The 19,070-nt window shown below is 43.9% G+C and overlaps 1 protein-coding gene across 7 annotated transcripts in view; it reads left to right on the top strand.

The window, feature by feature from the left end:
- The first annotated feature begins 1,212 nt into the window (after positions 1-1,212).
- Positions 1,213-19,070, top strand: part of GBF1 (golgi brefeldin A resistant guanine nucleotide exchange factor 1) — a 168,492-nt gene continuing 150,634 nt past the window's right edge. For 6 of the 7 annotated variants that reach the window (XM_078597451.1, XM_078597448.1, XM_078597450.1 and 3 more), the window contains exons 1-3: positions 1,238-1,536; positions 6,979-7,083; positions 9,021-9,087. In XM_078597451.1, the coding sequence (XP_078453577.1) occupies positions 6,988-7,083; positions 9,021-9,087 (163 nt within the window). In that variant the 5' untranslated portion in view covers positions 1,238-1,536; positions 6,979-6,987. Of the gene's footprint in view, positions 1,537-6,978; positions 7,084-9,020; positions 9,088-19,070 lie in introns of all 7 variants that reach the window. The other variant, XM_078597445.1, reaches the window with a different exon arrangement.

Genomic DNA, 19,070 nt, shown 5'->3' with positions numbered 1-19,070 from the left:
GATTCCATTACACATAAACTCCCAACACAGTCCTTAAAACAACTTTACTCATTCTCGTAGGGCGGTGGGTGACATGACCTAGCGGTGTCAAGCTTTTGCCGCTTGTTGCAGAGATTCACGGTTCGATTTCCAGGGGCAGCCCCGGTTATTACTGCGGGTTTATTAGCCATATACAACACGCGCCGCATTGCTTCACAAATGGCCGTAAAAAATCCTCTAACGTCATTCGAAAGAGTAAAGGCCATTGTGTGCCTGCAAACGACTCAATAGCATAGCAATCACCGGCCCCCACTTCCAAAAATTTTGCAGCACCCTCCAAGAGAAATAACCACAATACGATTCCGTGAGGATTTCCTGGGTAACCATACACAATAATACAGCTCGCATTATATTGGCTCGTTAGCCCTGGAGGTTGGAAATCTAGAAAATATATTTTTAATTGAGTGAAAAAACCCCTCAATATTTCAAGAGCCGCAATGCATTGTGGTGAATACGAGATTGGTGGTCTTGTGATGAATAACGTCACGAAGCAGTCGTTACATTTTTAGTAAAATTTGTCAATTATTGTTTATGTATTTATGTTGTTTTTATGTTGAGTGTCTGCTGCTTATTAAAGAACCGCAGGTTTCAGACCCCGCCCACCCCACTGCGTTAGCCCGATTTTAGCAACAACGTTGTGCATTTAAATTTCGATTTAAAGCTTTCGTGACTGCAGGGATTCATCTTCTTGGTTCTTTCGGTAAAGTCACGTAGAAGGGAAATAATAAAATAATGAAACATAATAAAATAATTCTCACGACGTTTCGGCCACAACGCAATCAGCCGTTCTCAGGTGAAGAACAGGTCTGTCGGAAAGACACTGTTGTGGCCGAAACGTCGTGAGAATTATTTTATTATGTTTTATTTGTATTATTTTATTATTTCCCTTCTACGTGACTTTACAGAAAGAACCAAGAAGGAAAAAAAACGTGCATTACAATTTCGACAACTCTCTCCACGTATCGCGAGAGCCGAGGCATTTTAACATCATCGGCTTGAACAGACAACGCGCATTTTCAACGTTGGCTCCTACCAATGTCACTCAGCTAGCCACGTGGCAGATTTTTGCACCCACCGCGTCCCAAGATCAGCTGATCGGGGGGGCGGGGGGAGGGGCCAGCTGTGGGAGGGGGGGGGTGAAGCGTTGAGAATAGGCAGAGGAGCGGTTGGGGGTAGATGGGCAGTGAGGGGAGGGGCCGGAAGTATCCACTGCGCATGCGCTCCACGTCTGTTTATCGCCAACTGCGGGGCCTACGCCGGCGCTACCCGCGGTAACGAGGCCCCTGAAATCAAAAACGCATCGAGACGCGCACGTTGAACCGTCGCGCCGTGCTCGCCGTTCGTCGCTTTGACATTCACCGCCAGCGAAACATTGCAACAGCAACAAAAAATACAAGCAAAACACTGGAGCCGACTCCGGGCCTCGTCATTGCCCGCTCCGCCGCTTTGCCTGGGGATTCGCGGGGGAAGCCTGCGCTAGGCCTCCGCCGGGAGCCGGTAGGAAAAGCCGGAGGCGGCGCGGATGTTTGGTGGGGGGGTTTCGGTGCGGGAGACGCGGCCACATCGAATGTATTCCGATACAAACACCCCCGGCGAGAGTTTCTTCTTTAAATCTACTGCCGCTTTGCTGGAGGGTCGCGAGAAATGCAGGCGCAGCGGCTTTGGTGTCGGTGAACGATGAACGTGAAGCGGCTCCCGCGATGGGGGAGTTGTGGGGGGAGGGGGGAGTAATAGGTGGACACCCAGGGTCTCTGACTTTTATTCTGCTAAAGATACCGATATAGTCTGTATAATTGGTTACTTGCCCACCGATTCCGGTTTGCTAGACGTTAATGTGTGACCGGGGTCGTTGTCAAATACATGGAATGAGGGCGGAGGCTTCTTTGGATGGAGTGAGGGGGTGTGGGGGTCTTGAGAATGAGACGAGGGCTGACGTGTCAGCAGCAGTCGTTGGGTTATTCTAATAAAGATGATAGTACAGACTACATGATTTATGTTCTCATTCAACGCATAGGGTCACTGTCAGTGAAGGAAAATTGTGAGAAGGATACGGGGGTGGGGGAGGGGTGAACGGTAATGGCAGAGGATACAGGCGGACGACTCTTTGCCGTTTTATTTGTTGTTTCTGTACTTAATTGCGAGTTAAGGTGGATTGACATTGTCGGTGAAGGATCAATGTGAAGAGGCTACAGGGACTAAAGGGGTGAGGAAGGGGCTCATGATAGCACACTCAGCGAGATACCCCCCCCCCCCCCGTGCGTACTAACTTGAGATGAAAGTATTTGGGATAAAGTCAGAATTGGTACGTTAGAGAGTCCACCGTAGGTATCGGGGTCTAGTTTTAAGCCTCTCTTACATTGTATTTAGATTGTACTTATATTATACGGTAATTAAAGGAAAGGAATGAGGCGGCTACAAAGAGTGCGATAATAGAGAGGCTGACATAGTGTTTTATGAACCTTCATATTCGCTCGAACTTTGCATTGCACAATGTTAAACAATTCATGGGGAATTTCACCAGGTGGATTGTTTACCAGCCGTAGCTCTTGTTTTCAGTGTTTCTCATTCTGTTTGTCTTATTGTCAACAAAATATCACTCGTCCGCATGATTATTGAGCCAACTTGCGTGGCTTGGATTCATGCAACAGATCCATGGGCAAACTCCAAATTGTGTCATTCGCTTTACAGCTGGATGCATTCGCAGTACTTTTCCAAATCTGTTTTATGGTCTCTGCTTAATGTTTGTTGAATCATTAGGTTGGCATATTCTTTCCCGTGGCATGACAGCACTCCCCTAAATCGCATGGTTCTTTAATTTCACCATGTGGATGAGTGGCTTATTTTTTTTGTCTGTAATTCTGCGTTGTTGCCGAGGTTCGTCCAATGGGATAGATTGATAGCTGTCAGTAACCCCATGACTCCATTTGACCGTTGTGGGATTGAGGAGTGAGGTCTAGTGATTTTATGTAGAGAGACCTGCACAAAACTGTCCTTGACAACAAAGAAAACGTGGAAATACAACAGGAGGGCATTTTTGGACAAAAAATGTGCCTAAAAAACTGAGATTGTACACTTGTACTTTTACCACATCATACTATATACAGTTATTTAAACGACGTGTGTGATTCTTTATTTTCAGTAATGCCCATTAATAGCAACTTCACTGACAGATTTGACAGCAGAGAATGCTGTTAGGTCATAATGTTCACATTCCTTAGACGGTGTATGTACCACTATATGTTGGTTGCTCTTTCTCTTTTGCTGTTTTCTTAGTCTGGTATGACCTTCCTGCGATGCGTTCTGTCGACTCCCCCCCCCACCACCCGCGTTCAAGTTCAGGCTCCAGACCTTCCTCTTTACTACTGCCTCTGACATGATTCTGTTTCTGTAGATTTTCTACAGATGCAATCGCATTGATATACTTTATAAATCGAAATTGTATTATGTATTGCATTGGGAGTAAATTTTAATTCCAAGGTTTTATCCCTCTTGGTCTCCTGCACTACCTGCTACTACCCACCATTGAACACTCCTGACACATCCCCAGTCTGCCCAGCATCTTCATTTGCTACCAATTATTTCCAGCCTTAAAAGCTCATCCACCAACATTTATTCCTGGCCCCAACAACTCTCATCTGGACTTCATTACCTCAACCTCCCACGATTTCCTCCTACTTTGTTTCCCATTAGCCTTAACCCACAACATAATTCTCCAAACTCTCACACTTCAGTCACCATTCACTCACATCTTCGTAGAGTAGGAATTGAATCCTGCACTTTGGCATTTTTGAACGGGCTTACCATTTATTGGGTTCCTTTAATTTATTGAGATAAATGTAAGAGTCAAGTTTTACCTTTATTGCATTTTGATGTTGAAAACGTGTACGTGGCCATTCAAGATAAGCAATGGATGTATATTATTTTTACAGCTGCAGGAGTGCAACATTTATATTTGTATCTCTATGATACAAACAACTACCTGTATTGACAACAGGTATTTTACAAATACATTGACATTTTCATATTCAGCCATGTTATATCCACTGCCAGATGAAGGCCTCCCATAGTGGCCACCATCATTTGCTGCTTTGTGATACCACAATCCATCTTTCATTTGGTTGCCATTCCATTACTGGTCTCCTCCACCAGTCATCATCCATTTTTTGACTAGGCTCACTTTTTTTCACAGTTAGTATTGTGACTAATGTATATTTATTTTCAGAATTAGAATTTTAATATGGACTGGAGGACTGATGAGCTATGAACCTCTTTTTCACAGCTTGTCCAGTAGGTTACAGATGTACAGATTCTCTGATCCATGTGTTCCTCTTTCTCTAAATCGCAATCCAAAAAGCATGCATCACTGTACTACTTTGTGTATTTTTCAGATTTATTCTACTTAGGCATTGTCTGTGTTTCTAATCCATGTATCAAATATTTGAACTGATTTAAAAGTTCTTATTTAGGCACATTGGAATGTTACTTATAGGAATTTATTTTGCCTAAATCACTCTTTTCTGCTTGCCTCTTTATTTAATCACTTTGATTCTGATCTCCCTTAAATAATGGGCATATGTAGCCATGCAGATTTTTTTCCAGCTGTGTCCCTCCAAAAATATTTGTTTTCTTCTTCAAGGAACGTTTCCATATTTAACTTTATCTTTAAAGCTTGCCAAGTTAAATTCATATCTTCTAAAAGCGGCCAATCTGTATGTAAGTTTTTTTTTTCTTTCAGAGAATGCCTCGCCTAGACCGCTCAAGAAATATCGCTGAATCAGGTGTCATTTGAAAACGTATCAACACGTTTCACCTTTGACCCAACAATTCAGCTGCTTATTCCAGATTCTGCTTAGCCGCGCTATAATTTGCAATAGTCTGGCATATGAGGTGCAGGCCTTTCAAAAATCATACCGTGGATAGGTATTTGCCATTGGGGGAACGGTGGGGGAGGGGGTGGCTGATGGGATCCCCATGACCCCCCGAGGCAATTTGTTTCCATTGAATTTCATTGGGCTTCCCACTAGTATAGGAATAAAAAATAATATGAATCTTTGGTTTCAGCAGGCTTTTGTGGCCAAGTCAATAAGGCAAAGCGTCTCAAAGTGTGCTCACACACTGATAATGAATGGGCATTGCCCAAAACGTCAGCCTACTGTATATGTTTTGTTCTAAAACAGTGTTGATGATCGAATGTGCTGAGTGTTTGTTTATTGTCATGAACATAGTTATTCAGGGTTTCCTTGTGGGAGTGTTTAAATTAGGTTTACACATTTCACGTCGCTACCCATTGCCCTGTTATAAGATGTGCAATAACAGTTCATGGCAGGTGCCTGAGAACTTTCTCATCTTCTGGAATGCAACAATCTTTGGTAACTAAAGAGTTTCATCTGAAGTGAGTAATCAGTGGGAACAGTGAGGTGGATAAAATATTCATGGATGATCACTTAACAAGCGTAGTTCCCACTGACTCGAAATGAGGCATCGTTATTTGAAGGTGATATTATGAAGGGGTACAGAACTGAAAAAAAACAAATGACGTCTGCTCAGCCTCAAGTCGTTGTGAGCACCGAGTGTGATGATGCTAGCCTAGTCACCAATGATTGCATGCACAATCCAATGCACATACACGCGCAGGGGATGCATTTCCCGCACCTCCGATTAGCATGGCTGGCTACATACACATTGCCACAAAAAAATAAAGTGTGCAATTAATAATTTTGGAAGCCCGTCAAAATTTGGGGGAGTAGCCTGACTAATTTGGACAAAGTGAAATTAGCTGATAAAGTATACTTATGCCATTTATTTATTACACAAAAGTCGTGGTGAGTTTGTGGACTCCGGAGGGTCCTGCATTGGTATGTTTGGCTAATTTAATTCGTGAGTACTTCGTGTGGGAAGGAAACTTAAGTGCCTAGAGAAAACTCAAGGATACGAGTGGATAACACTCAGAGGTTGGTACGCATGGGTTTGCAAACTCACTTTCTGTATCACAATCTCCTGGCCAATTATGCAGCCCAACTGGTTTGGGAGTTTAATAAATGGGTGTGTGTTTCATCATAGCTTGCCACCAAAGTGCTGGATTACAGCTTTGCATCACCATGTAGTGGGGGAGGTGCAGTGCATTTATGTGGAAGCCTCCCTTAGCTAAGTTGGGACCTGGACAAAATGAGAATTCCTAATTTTTTCACCCATCTTCAGTTATTTATAATTCGGTGTATAGTTGAAAGACTATAAATGTAATATTGGCCTTGTAGGTCGATGTTTGCTGTATTGTGTGTGGATCGGTTGCCAGCTTATGTTTGTTCTTCAAGTGAATTATTATTTTGTTGGTCTTTGAGATGTAGTGGGAATTTGAATGCAGCTGCTGTACGTAGCAGCTTGTCTCGACGTGTGGTTAAGCTTGGATTCAGTGTGTGCGTGTGCGTTAGCAGTCGAGCAATGCTGCTGTCACATGCATTAAAAGCCCGGCATGTTTATACAGCAGTATTCTCTAAGAAAAACAAATAATCACTTGAACAATGACAAGAAAAGCTGCCATATGAAGATGCTGACGACAGTGTCAGTAAAAAGTGTGGCATTTATGATTTAACGGCGTAAGATCCTTGAACAACATGTGTACGAAATTAAACCTTCCAATGAGAGTTTAATCCTTAATATCAACACTTATTTAAAAATGAAATTGCCTTTAATAACACGCTCTTGGATCTGTCAAATTACAAAATCGGCATTTCAGTACGCAAAATCGTGACGTCAGAAATGGCACGCGTTTTAAATGTTTGTATAAATGTCCGAATGTTTGGTGACCGCAAGCGAAGGTTGATGTAAAGCTTGTGCACGTGGAGTGCCGTTAAGTGTTGTTCTCTCCACTGTAATGCACTTGTTATGAAGCGAATGTCACTTTATTAAATGGTTTGTTAATGTGGTGATTTGTTTCCGCAGGCCCTGGCCATGGTTGATAAGAGCATCTACATTGTCCAAGGGGAGATTACGACTGTCGTGAATGCCATAAAGAGAAGCTCACGATGGAACACACACAACCCCTTGGTAAGGTGCCATTGGCAGGATTTCGAAATTGGCCTCAATGTGTGTATGGTGCACCCTCTAAACCCGATTGTGGATGCGTAGATTTGTGTGTGAGTATATCATTAGTTTTTCACCAATCCGCACTGACCAGCGTGGAGAAGTATGGTTAATTAATTTAACACCGCTAGCGGCTGCAGGGGTCACATAAACCCATTACATACAACATATACAAATTGAAAATCATCAAATTCTCACGAGATTTGATGCAAGTATAGCGAGTGTAAGAATATATCTTATGACCAGAACACACAAACTAAGCACAATTGAGCCTGGCTAATGCTTGGATAGGTGATTCCCATGCATAAAGCGGTTGTCATACGCTGCTGTGGGGGCTACGGTGTCAACAGAGAGCGGTGCAGCAAAATCCGTGACCCACACGGCCTGTGGGAGGCCCTCATCCAGCAGTGGATTGACGATAAACATATACAGGTGTGCATGCATAAAAAAATAGTTGATACTTTTAAGCATGACCAAGAATCGGCATTTCGAGGTAATAATTGGGGCCATGTGGAGAGTGTAAGCACTTTGTAAACTACTTTGTTAATAAAGACACTGGGCAGTTATCCCCATATATACCATGTACACTTGCATGCCTGTTGTGCCAAAAATTCTACGACAACACCAGTGCTGTTAAAAAGTTATGCCATTTAAACTCGAGCACGTACAAAGTCAAAACATGTGTCATATAAATTTCAGCTCTGATTTTTATAGTGCAAAGAAACCTTTAAGAAGTGCTTTTAGTTTGTCATCAGAAGTATGTTTAATATGTCTAAATTCCACCAAATGGCAGTTAATGTCGAGGCTGTGCATTTTAGGTGCCGTGCTGAGATATTTATGGCAGCCTTTGCCGCGGCAGGAATTCCTTAAACTTGAAAAGCTGGGCATGTTTATTGAATCCCTTTGTAACGAATCAGAATCCTCCTCATGCCTCGCCATCTCATGGCAAACAGCGGGCTCAGCTTTAGAAGCCAGCAAAGCTTGGTGCAGCCTGGTTGCATGCATCGTGAGTGCATCTGAAATGGGAAAGTGCCAGTTAATACTCTGAGCAAACTTTGAGATAAAGGGCGCATCTGCTCCCCCCGTCTGCTTGGCTCAGTTCTCCAGATGTTAATATTCTTCCTTCCTTTCAGTGCAAGCTGCTCTGAGCTCAGGCCTTCCTACGTGCTGAATAGTCCTTGAAAATCCCATTTCTTTTGGCTGGGACACCAGTAGCAAGTCACAAAACAGGGCATGGATATGACCTTGAAATCCAGAGTCATTAAGAGCTCATTGGTGACTTCACACACTGATTATGCAACCTCTGACTATGGGAATAATAGCTTGGTAATGGAAGACAATGGTGTCATATTAATTTAATCTATATGTTTAAATGAGCAACAATATGCACTGGCTTGCAAAGTGGTAAGTCACTCGTAAATACATGCAGTAAAACACATTTGTATTTTCACGGAAAGGCAGTTTTTTTTCTTTCGCAAAGTATTAATAAGAGGATATAATGTAAAAGCATTCGTGTGAAATGAAATTACAATTGTGTTGACAAGTGTCTTATAGTGTATCACTGCGTTCATTTCTGCACTACTGCTTAGAAGGTATAAACTCACTTAAGTTGAGCCATGGATCTTAACCCAATGCCCTTTTGACACCAGCTTTTGTTCCGGTGTTTTCCATTGGGCTGAGCTTTAATTAAGGCCATTCCTGACCACGTACCGCATCCGAGAATAAAAAATGAGGTGGACTGAAGTGGAGGATTATTCCTGACACTGCCATCGAAAAGGCAGAGCTTTGCAGAATGGGTTGAACATATTACTATGCAGGATTTCCCTTGTGCTCATTCAGAAATCCTCGATAAGTTCTCGTCCATTTATCACCGTTGTGTGTTGTGTGTGTTTTTATGGTAGGATGATGAGCAGGACCCACTGCTTGGGAGCTTCTGCCAGCTCAAGGAAGTTCTCAACTCCATCACAAGTATGTGTCACTGCTGCTGTGTTCACCCTTGCTTTCCGAAATAGATGCCCTTCCATTTGGTAACTTTCAACATAATTTTGATTGAAGCTGGAGCAGTGGCGCAGTGGTTATCGCACTGCACTATGAACTCGGCGACCTGAGTTTGATTCCCAGCGACGACGAATACAATTGGCGTGTGATATCTAACCTGTGCCTCACTATCCCGCACGGACGTGTGTAGTCAAGTATGGTCAAACAACCCCCATGATTGAAAGGCATGGGGAAGACTTCATCCAGCAGTGCACTGATAAAGACCTGTACTTTCATACTATAACATGTTGGTATTTTTTTTGCTTAGGGACATAGTCACAGATGAAGCTGATCATGAGTGCTCCTGCATGGAGCTTCTGGGAATGCTTTTAGGCTTCCTGTATATTTATATTTTGATCAATTTTATTTTAAATAATAATTTTCAACTTTATCTAAATGCCCAATGGGCCATATGGTGAATGGTAAGAACATGCCTACAGACAATTTGTACGATCGGTTTGTTGGTGGGACTGTTACCGTTTTACAACGCATTCCTGCACCGTCGCACGCATGAGTTGAGCATTTACACCACCCTCCTCTGTGCATTGATGCAGACATCTGCTCTCTGCATTGGTGAATTTTATCCGTTTATATATTTATTTGTCTCCCTCTGTACGCCGTCACGTGCGCGCGCACGAGTGCACACCCACGCCACCTGGTACCGCTCTTAACGTCACGATGTCGATGTTCACAGCGCTGCGGATAATCGAGAACGTGGACACGTGCGTTTACGGTTTTTGGGCCGGGTGAATCGTAACCGTGCTTGTCCAAGAGCAGTTTGCTGTCCTTCCCCCCCCCCCGCACCTGCACGGTTTGCAACGTACGATGCGAAAGAACTTCAACATACATGCATGCGCTACCGCTGCGAGGAAGGTTGTCTCAAAACTGCCGCTGCATCCATCATCAAACGGTGCTACAAGGCATTGCAATGCAAACGCTTTGGTGTGTTTTACTGTCCTGCACCCTTGCGGCAACAGCTCAACGCAAAAATGTAAACACTTTGCAAAGAAAATATTTATATGCATTCTTAATGAGTGGAGGGGGCATTCATTCGTTACACATAGTTGTCTGGATTAGTTAATTTGCCAAAACGCTAACATGCAGCAGGCATCGTTCCCAGTGCTCCTCCCAAGTAAACACAACAGGTTGAGGGCAGTGTCACGACCTGGAATCAATTTAACCTTTTTGACTCCTCCACTTTACTCGCAGGAATTGATTCGTCCTGAGGCTGCTGACATTAGTCTTGTAAGAGCGTGCACGCCGCGTGTTTGTTTTAAACGTTCACGAGAATGCGCGCGGAATATCGCCTGAAACCAAAGGACGTGCCGCTAACCGCCTGCCGAAGAACGCGCGGAAAGCCGCGGCGAAACCCGATTATTAACTTGCGCTGGAAGTTGCAATAACGTTACGCGGTCATAAGCATTCAAATGAAGCCGTCTGTGGTCACTTTCACCGCGTGCCTACCATCCTATCATTCCATGATTCCATTACTGATTTGCGATGCACGACAGTGATATCGTAACGTGCAAATGTTTGGTGACACCAACAGGCCATGATAAATTGATGTTAACAAACACATTCACTTGTGCAAATACATATCATAACAATGTGTATCCAACTGGATGGTTTTAAGGGAAAATAGACACGCTCCCCCAGGCTCGTTATTGTACAAACACCTGCATTTACACAAGCCGTAACATCCATCCCTATGGGGGACATTACCCAGCTCTTAAATGCACTCACATTTATGCAATACAAACACATGCACATTCACTTGCATGTACAGGATTGTATACATATGTAGAGGCAATCACAGTAACTTATCCACGGCAGAAGGCACGAGGCAGATGCTCTCTTACATTCGACATATATTCTCAGCAACTCTCCCGCTGATGACGATTGCTTGTGTTGCGATGAAAACGTCGTGATATTGTTATTATTTTTATTGTTCCATCTACGTGGCTTTACTGAAATACCCAAAGAATATGAATTCGAGGACATGTTAGCATAGATGTGGCTGCAGCACTGTACATGACGTCTGCCCATCTTCTGGGTAAGTGAGGATCCTCCCCACCCCCTCCAGCCAGGGTGGGTGTCGTGTTTCAGGCTGGGAAGTGGGGAATACTTTGTGTCCTTTTTCCCAAGCATCTCCGCCACCCCTCCCCAGAGTACAGCTGCCGGGCTTGGCACTGCCAGCCCTGCAGAGTGTGCGCTGGGAACATCTCTCTGCGGCGGAACTCACCACGTCCTCCCATTAGCGAGCAGCTGCCCGCCTACTCCTCTGCGCTTGTGTCCTGCCACATTAGCCATGCTGGAAAAATGATTTTTCATGCCACTCGTGCCGCACCCGAGTGGCATCGCTCGCCGGGAAATAAAAAAAATAGGCGATTATCTCGAGGCTGAGCGCATGACGCATGTCGTACGCCTGTTTACCGAAAGCTGAGAAAAACGGCACCATTCCACGTGCCACGGAGGGATGCCTGTAGGGTAGCGGATGACCTTTCTTTTTGCGAGAACGCACAGAACAACGGCCCTTCCAGTTGGCCAGGGCGAAATTGTAAATGCCGCCGCTTACATTTTCTGTTCTCAAGTTGTGCGCACGTCTTTTGATTGCATTTGATCGTTTGTTTTACAAGCCTTTAAACTGACATTAAAATGCCAGGGGAGGTGAGTGAGACCGGTGTGTTTCAGCAATGTGCTGCTAAACTAGTGTTAAAATAGGACAGAGCCATCACCTTAGATGCTTCCTTCCCCCAGGCCAAAGCAACCTGACAATGTGGAGTGAGCTGGCTGTCATGATCTACTGAGGATGGGCAATTTTTTAACGCCCTTCGTTTAGGCAATTCTTGTGGACGCAATTTTTTGCACACACGTGAATGTCTTCTGAATATGTGTTTTTTCATGCAGTAATCCTGACACGTAAAAACAATTGCGGAAAATGACAGCACATTGCGGACTTGATGTCATTTTTAGTTTTGTCGACAGGCTAAAATGCACTTGCGTCAGTACATAACACTGCATTGGATAACACGGGGACCTGAGGGCTCATTGATGCCATCACCTTCACTCGATTGAAGACCGAAACAGGAAGACTTCTTCACAATTCTGGCAAATCGCCTGATGAAGCTGGTTGTAATCATCAGCAAAATGTTGTACTCAAATTGGTAATATTTTGGGTTTACTTTCCAACACACCGGTGTGCTGAAGTAGTAACTAATTGGCACGCTTTGTTTACGTCACAAACCCTGCTGATTGGCTGTCGGGTGGTGGCAGGTAACGACACGTTGGTATTAACGTGATCTCGCCCCCTAAAAAAACTAACATTTTCTTATGAATGAGCGGATTAGAGTTTAACACGAGCATAGTCGGGGTGGCCCTCGAACAACAACTTTAATAGCGGAATGGCGGTGAGTACAAGGAACAGTTTGTGTGTGGGGGGGATGCCCAAAGGGTATGTGGAGTGACAAGGTCACTGCATGTGTAGGAGAGGGATGGATCGCATTTACCACAGGGTAATATGGGGAAGGCACACATCCATCACTGGGAACCCGGATAGCTCACCGTGATGACAGCAACACAAATAAAACCTCTTCAAGGTAAAGTTACAAAAATCGGGACGGAGTTCTTGATCGGCACGTTCAGTCAATGTGAATTTAATTTTTTTGTATTAAAGGGAATTATGTTTGTGTTGCTTTGTTAAGTTAACGCTTTAACTTGACAAAAAAAACATGGGAAATCCGCAGCAAAGAAATAGCGTAGTTTTTGAACGAAGCTGAACATGCTGTGGCAATCCCTGCACCTTCGATTAGCACGGTTGGCTACGTACGGTGCGAACGAAGTTCAACGTGCATACAGTTCACCATCAGTTAATTTAAATCGGTCTGCAGGTGCCATTAGGAGAGGGTCTAAGTCCCCCCCCCCCAACCCCCGAATGAAATGTTATGATTCAGGGTCACAATTCGATTCGAATCGATAATTTTTTGACATCGTGTCGAGTTTATCTGGCTCTAGTGGCAAGAGTGTCACGTGAAATCATAATACAGAGCATCGTTTCTTAAACATACAGTGTGATGCAGGTGTTATGGCCTTTAGAGTGGACATTAACCGATGGATGTAGGCACCGTTACGCCCCGAAATGCCACGCGCTGTCTCCGCTGCCTCTCAAAAGCGGATGTTGCCTCTCGTTATGAATGGAAGGCACAAGCCTCGGGTAACCCCATTAGCTCCCAGCATGGGACCTCAGGCGTGTGACAGCAGGAATCCAACGGAATAAATGACCGCCGCAAAGCGCATCGCTCGCTCAATCCGGGCTGCTGACCGTGCTGGAAGTTTTACAAGGTGGCCCATAAACGCTAGAAATTGCTTCCAAGATGACGGAACGCGACAGTTGCGGTAGTTGAAAACAGTAAACAGTTGTAATTTATTACGTGTGTGTGTGTCATAACTTATAATTATCCAAACCTTTTATCATATCTCTGGTAGGTATGTAACGATTTATCCCCAGAAATTACATGAATTAACAGTATTCTGATTTGTGATTCGATTTTAAACATAGCTTATATTTCATCTTGTTTGTACTGAACATCATATTTGTTACGCCGTTTCTTATTTTATTATCTTGAGCACGGTGAAAGGAGCATGCCGTCTGATCATTTGTATTGACAACAACGATCCCACGGCATTGATTGCAGTAATGGAGTGTTTGGGTCTTAATTTGAAGGCCGATTGTCAAGAATCATTCAGATTTATTCCACTTCCAGATTGTCTCTACTTGCATGACTGGATGACTTGTGGTCATAAAAAGAAGATTTTTGACTTAGTCTCTCCCTTGCTGCTTACTTGCTTCACTCTCCCCTTCAGTTATTTCATTATTTTCCATCTAATGACGATTGCTTGTGTTGCAGTCGAAACGTCGTGAATTTTTTAAATTGTGTTATATTTATATTCTTTTATTATTTCCCTTCTACGTGACTTTACCGAAAGAACCAAGAATATATATTTTCCATCTCTAAAGCTGCACTGATCTCGTGTCAGGATTCTGTTGACGGCCTCCAGGTCCAATGTGGTGACTGCGATCCAGCAGTTGGTGTTTCAGCAGGTGTGCAACTCCGTGGCGTAACTACGTTATCATCTCAGGGGGTGCGCTAATCGGTCAGGTGGGGCCCCAATATTTGATTTGTCTCGCACGGTCTCACCTAGGCTATTATATATCGTGGCGGCTCTTGCCTAATCACATAATTATACAAGTTTTTGTTCTTTTACGCTGTTTTTGAAAACCTATCTCATCGTGGTTGTCAAGGGGGCTCCATCTTATAGCTTTGGCCACAGGGGGTGGGGCAAGGCACCCCCTGGCCTCACGCTGGTTACACTACTGGTTGCAACTCCCCACGCTAGTCACGCTACTGGTTGCAACTCTCCACGCTGGTTACACTACTGGTTGCAACTCCAGTGCTTTACATCTTGACAGCACCTGACCTTGGGCAGAACGATCGTCTTGTCTCCAATCCTCAATTACTTCCGGTTGATGGACTTCAGTGAGTAGAAGAAAATGGATAAATACAGATTAACCAAGATTTACCATGCTTCAGCATGAGACCCTCCGACAGAGTTATGAAATTAATCTTAACGAAGATGTTCCTGGCTGGTATTGAAATCTCACAAATGTATGCCCAAACAGATATACCATATCATCTGAGTGTCTTTGAGAAATAAGTTATAATGCTACACGTTTTCCAAAGGTCTATGAAGAATTGTATGTTGTGAAAGAGAAAGGATTAAAGAAATAACTTGAAAAAACGGAGTTCGCCGATGCGCTTTTCAAAACAAAATTAAGCAATTCAAATTGGCAGGACATATCATGAGAACAACTCGTGTGAGATGGACAAAATTAACTACGGTGTGTGGATACCGAGAGAAGGCGAACGAAGCAGTGGAAGCGATGGCAAGCGAGACAAAATCAAAGAGCCCACACACCACTACTGGGCAAGAGTGACTAAGGGAATGCATGAATGTTATATAGACGAGGGGGGGGGGCATTTGTGTATGGGTGGGAAGTTACAGGCTGACAACAAACAACTAGGTTGTCATACTCTTCGGTTTTTTCGGTAAAGTCACGTAGGTAAAAAATAAAATAAATGAAAATTAAATTGAATCACGACGTTTCGGGTGCAACACAAGCGTCCTTCTTCAGGTGGGGACAACGTAGCGAAAGCACAACCGCTTAAGTGTGTCTAAGAGATGGCTGTGACGAGGAATTATATAGTCGCAACTATCAAATATATAATTCCAAACAAAGAGTATGAATCATTGCAGTCACGAAAGCTTCGAATCTAGAACTAGGTTGTCTTCATCCAAACGAATGTCTCATGTAGTTGAAAGCACCTGGCCCAGACGGCCTTTCTCTGGAGCTCAATTGGACAGTGACCCATTCTCTTCTTTACACTCTTTGACTTCTAATTATCGACGGTGTTCTATCCAGGTGAGGGAGCTGCCGCGAGGGTGGTAGCTCCCCCGTGGAGCCCATGCACACATTATCTTTGATTGGCCTCTCACTTGGGATTCAGGGTATTGGCACATATAAGCGAAACTGTGCCATGTCTCCACATAGAAATATAATATTTTGAGTCCATCGACCTCTTGGCTTTCCGGACCAATGTAATCCAGCAGTATTTGTGCTCTGCAAGCTAACTCTGGACCCGTTTCTAACCTTCTGGGTCTCATCGACAGATTCAGGCTTGCTAGATCAGCCCTGTTGACACTTTAACAGTTGTTATTTATCCATGGTTTTATTTATTTCTCGATAGCACATCGGGCCAACTTCTCAGCTATTATGGACCCAGGTTGTCCCAGATGCTCCCATTTGGTTCAACAAACATTGGCTATGCCTAGATGTTCAGAATGTAAATTTAGCCGTTATTCAATACTTGGAACTGCATGTATTCTGCATCGGTTATTCCTACCTCGAAAGTTTGTCTTGTAGGCCGCTTACTAAACACCAGAGATTGGTCCATCAGATTTGCTGTATCGTGGCCACACTTGCCATACTCCAAGAATGGAATGAACATTTTCGATCAAAGTTCAATGTTTGGCTTCAAACTATGCGCACAATGGTAGCTATAGAACATCTGGGTGTCTCTGAGGGGCATGCGTATATAGAAATGCCTTGTGAGACCCTTTCTAAAAGCCATTTGCTTTCTATTTGCTTTATAACCCTGCTTGGACATGTATTTTTACGCTTGACAGCACAGGATATGTGGGTGTAAAATTGCTGAATGCTGTGCCACGGAGTGTCTTTTTCTGCTTATGTGATAATAACTCCGGCCTATTCTTTACGGGTTTTATCTCTGTCATGGATAAATAAAGGAAAACAAAAATTAAAACAAGAAATGAAAAAGGAAAGTTGTCTTCATGCCAATTTTCTCCCCCCATGTAACGGTCAACGTGTCTCATCTACCTTCAGAGGGCAGTTGCCATGGTAGGACGCTAATATTATAACACGGCACAACCGTGCCTGTTGATCACTATGATAGAGTGCCTGTCCCGCTGGAGGGTTTTTGGCAGACTAATTGTCGAATACTGACGAATGATCAATGAGGGTGTGCTGGGTGTACGTTTAAATTTAGCAAAACACGTTAGGCCACGTGCCTGAGTGGGCCTTTGGGCTGGCTTCACAACCATAGCGCTAAGTTATTTCCAGATACCCGTTCACATTTTGGCATAAATCCTATTGACACACACGCAGGCTTTACTCGGTGGAAATTTGAAGGTAAGAGCTCAATTTTAGCTCGGGATTATTTGGACTAGTGCTTCCACACTGGAGCCACAATTTGAACTGCTTTTTGTGTTTCGTTTTTTTGTCCTTCCCCTGCACACCTCCGATTAGCACGGTTGGCTACGTATGGTGCGAAAGAAGTTGAACATACATGCATAATGTGTGTAAAACATTGTTTTTTACTTGTTCATGAATGTGTATTGTAGTTGTGTTTTATGTACTGCTAACATTATAAAGTTAAAAAAATGTGTTCATAAAGTTTTCTTTATTGTCGAGCTCAAATTATTTTACTTGGTTCTCGTATAATGTGTTTTTTTTATTGCATAACTAAGCTAAATCTGTTTTACTAGCGGAGTGCTGGAAAGTTAGTTAAAAATAGACACGTGTGATGAAACATTGATTAGGGGTCTCAGTTTATTTTATCATTGCAAATAGCGTTTGTATTTTTTTTTACAGAGCATTATGTTCATGTTTCACAAGCCCCCTTTGAAGAGTGTTAGATTGAATAATTTTAAATAATTGCCTCGTGTTACACGTAACGAGCTTCGGGCGTCAGGGCTGAGTTTTTATGGTGCTCGGCGTTTGTTGTGAGCGGTGTGATAACCCGCTCTTGGGTAGGCAAGGCTGCGCCTGCCAGCATGTGACCTTCTTAGTTTCCGCCCCCCTGCAGAGGCGGCGTGTTGGTGGGGAAGGTCATTCCTCTGGATTCGCCACATGTGGGCCCAGCGAGAGAGGCACAAACAGGGCAGGGGGGGGGGCCGAACGCCACACTGGCCCCAGTGTGCGAGTGTGCGGTTGCCCGTCGTGGGAACGGTGGCGCAGTGGTTAACGCGCTGTGCCGCAATCCCAGCGTGACCCAGGTTAATTTCCTGGCCGTGATGCACAACGCCAGTGGCTAGTGGTGTCTGAACTTGTTAGTGTCATTTAAAACGAAGCCTTTTGTCCACTTGAGCTGATGCATTTGGCTGGACTGCAGAACGTTAAATGGATTTTTGAAGTGTACAGCAGGCGAAATGCTGGGATATAATGGTTGCTTTGGAGCAAGCTTAATGAATATCACGCTCAGCAATGAGCTTTTTGGTTGTGAAAAATGGTTTTCCTTGCATGTCAGTAAACCCATGATTAGACAAAAAAAATGTGGCATTCAAATTTTTCTGAAGCAATGTACACACACTGTCGTGAAGTGGATTTAAGATTATCGAAACTCGGCTTTATTAAAACCCACACATGGTAACTCAGGGCGGCAGGCCAGGCTCAGATTCTGTGAAGCCTCAGATTCGGCTAAGACCGCAATACGTTTGTTAGCATTTCCACGTAACCAAAAAATTCCGATGTCGGGCATTTGCCCCCAGTGGGTTTTTTTTTAGGGGATTTACTTCGAATGAGAAATACGGGCACTCTTCATGATGACACAGTGCAGTATACAAACACCTATACGGCTTATGCGAAAGTGTCTGTAATGGTGCTGATTTAGTGCCGGCTGGTCAACAGGAAGCGTAAAGCATAGGCTAGGCCTTTGGACTCGGAGGCCAAGTGTCCGTTTAGAGAAACCCCTGTTTCTTTCCCGCGTCGAACAGCTGTGTGAGTGACAGCATGGTGTGCTCGCCTCAGCTGTTGAATCGTCCGTTGGTAAATTTCACGGCGGATAAATTTAGCAGGTGAATGTCAGCCACCAATGATGGATCGTGCCGCGGAAAGGAAGTGAAACGCTGGGGTGTCGTTTTGGAAAAAGGGGCTTCATGGTTATTTAAATAAACGCAGATTGTCTCCCCCGCTGCATTGCATAAGCGGTGGACTGGATGTTAAAATGCATGTATAATCCAGAGCGTCAAAAAGTGCCCAGTGGGCTGTATGGCATTGCTTGAAATAATGCATTAGTAATTCTGAGCATTACTTGGAATGCAAAGTAAGCCAGAAAATATATTTTTTCTTTCACAGCTGCCACCTACAAGCAGTCATCACTGAAAGAACCTCATTGGGGGGGGGGGGCGGCACATCGAGATTAAATCGTCACCCAGTATATGGGTATCTAGGTTGGTTAATTTTTTTGACTTGTATTAAGTTGTGCGAAACATTTTCATTCCGATTCTATTTACAAATTTAAGGGTACGACCAAAGCATCTGAGATTTCTGCATTAGGCCT

This window comes from Lampetra planeri, chromosome 9 (genome assembly GCF_965212315.1).
Source record: "Lampetra planeri chromosome 9, kcLamPlan1.2.h2, whole genome shotgun sequence".
Taxonomy (NCBI): Eukaryota; Metazoa; Chordata; class Hyperoartia; order Petromyzontiformes; family Petromyzontidae; genus Lampetra; species Lampetra planeri.
The sequence above is the reverse complement of the archived record's forward strand: the minus strand, read 5'-3'. Positions and strand labels throughout refer to the sequence as shown.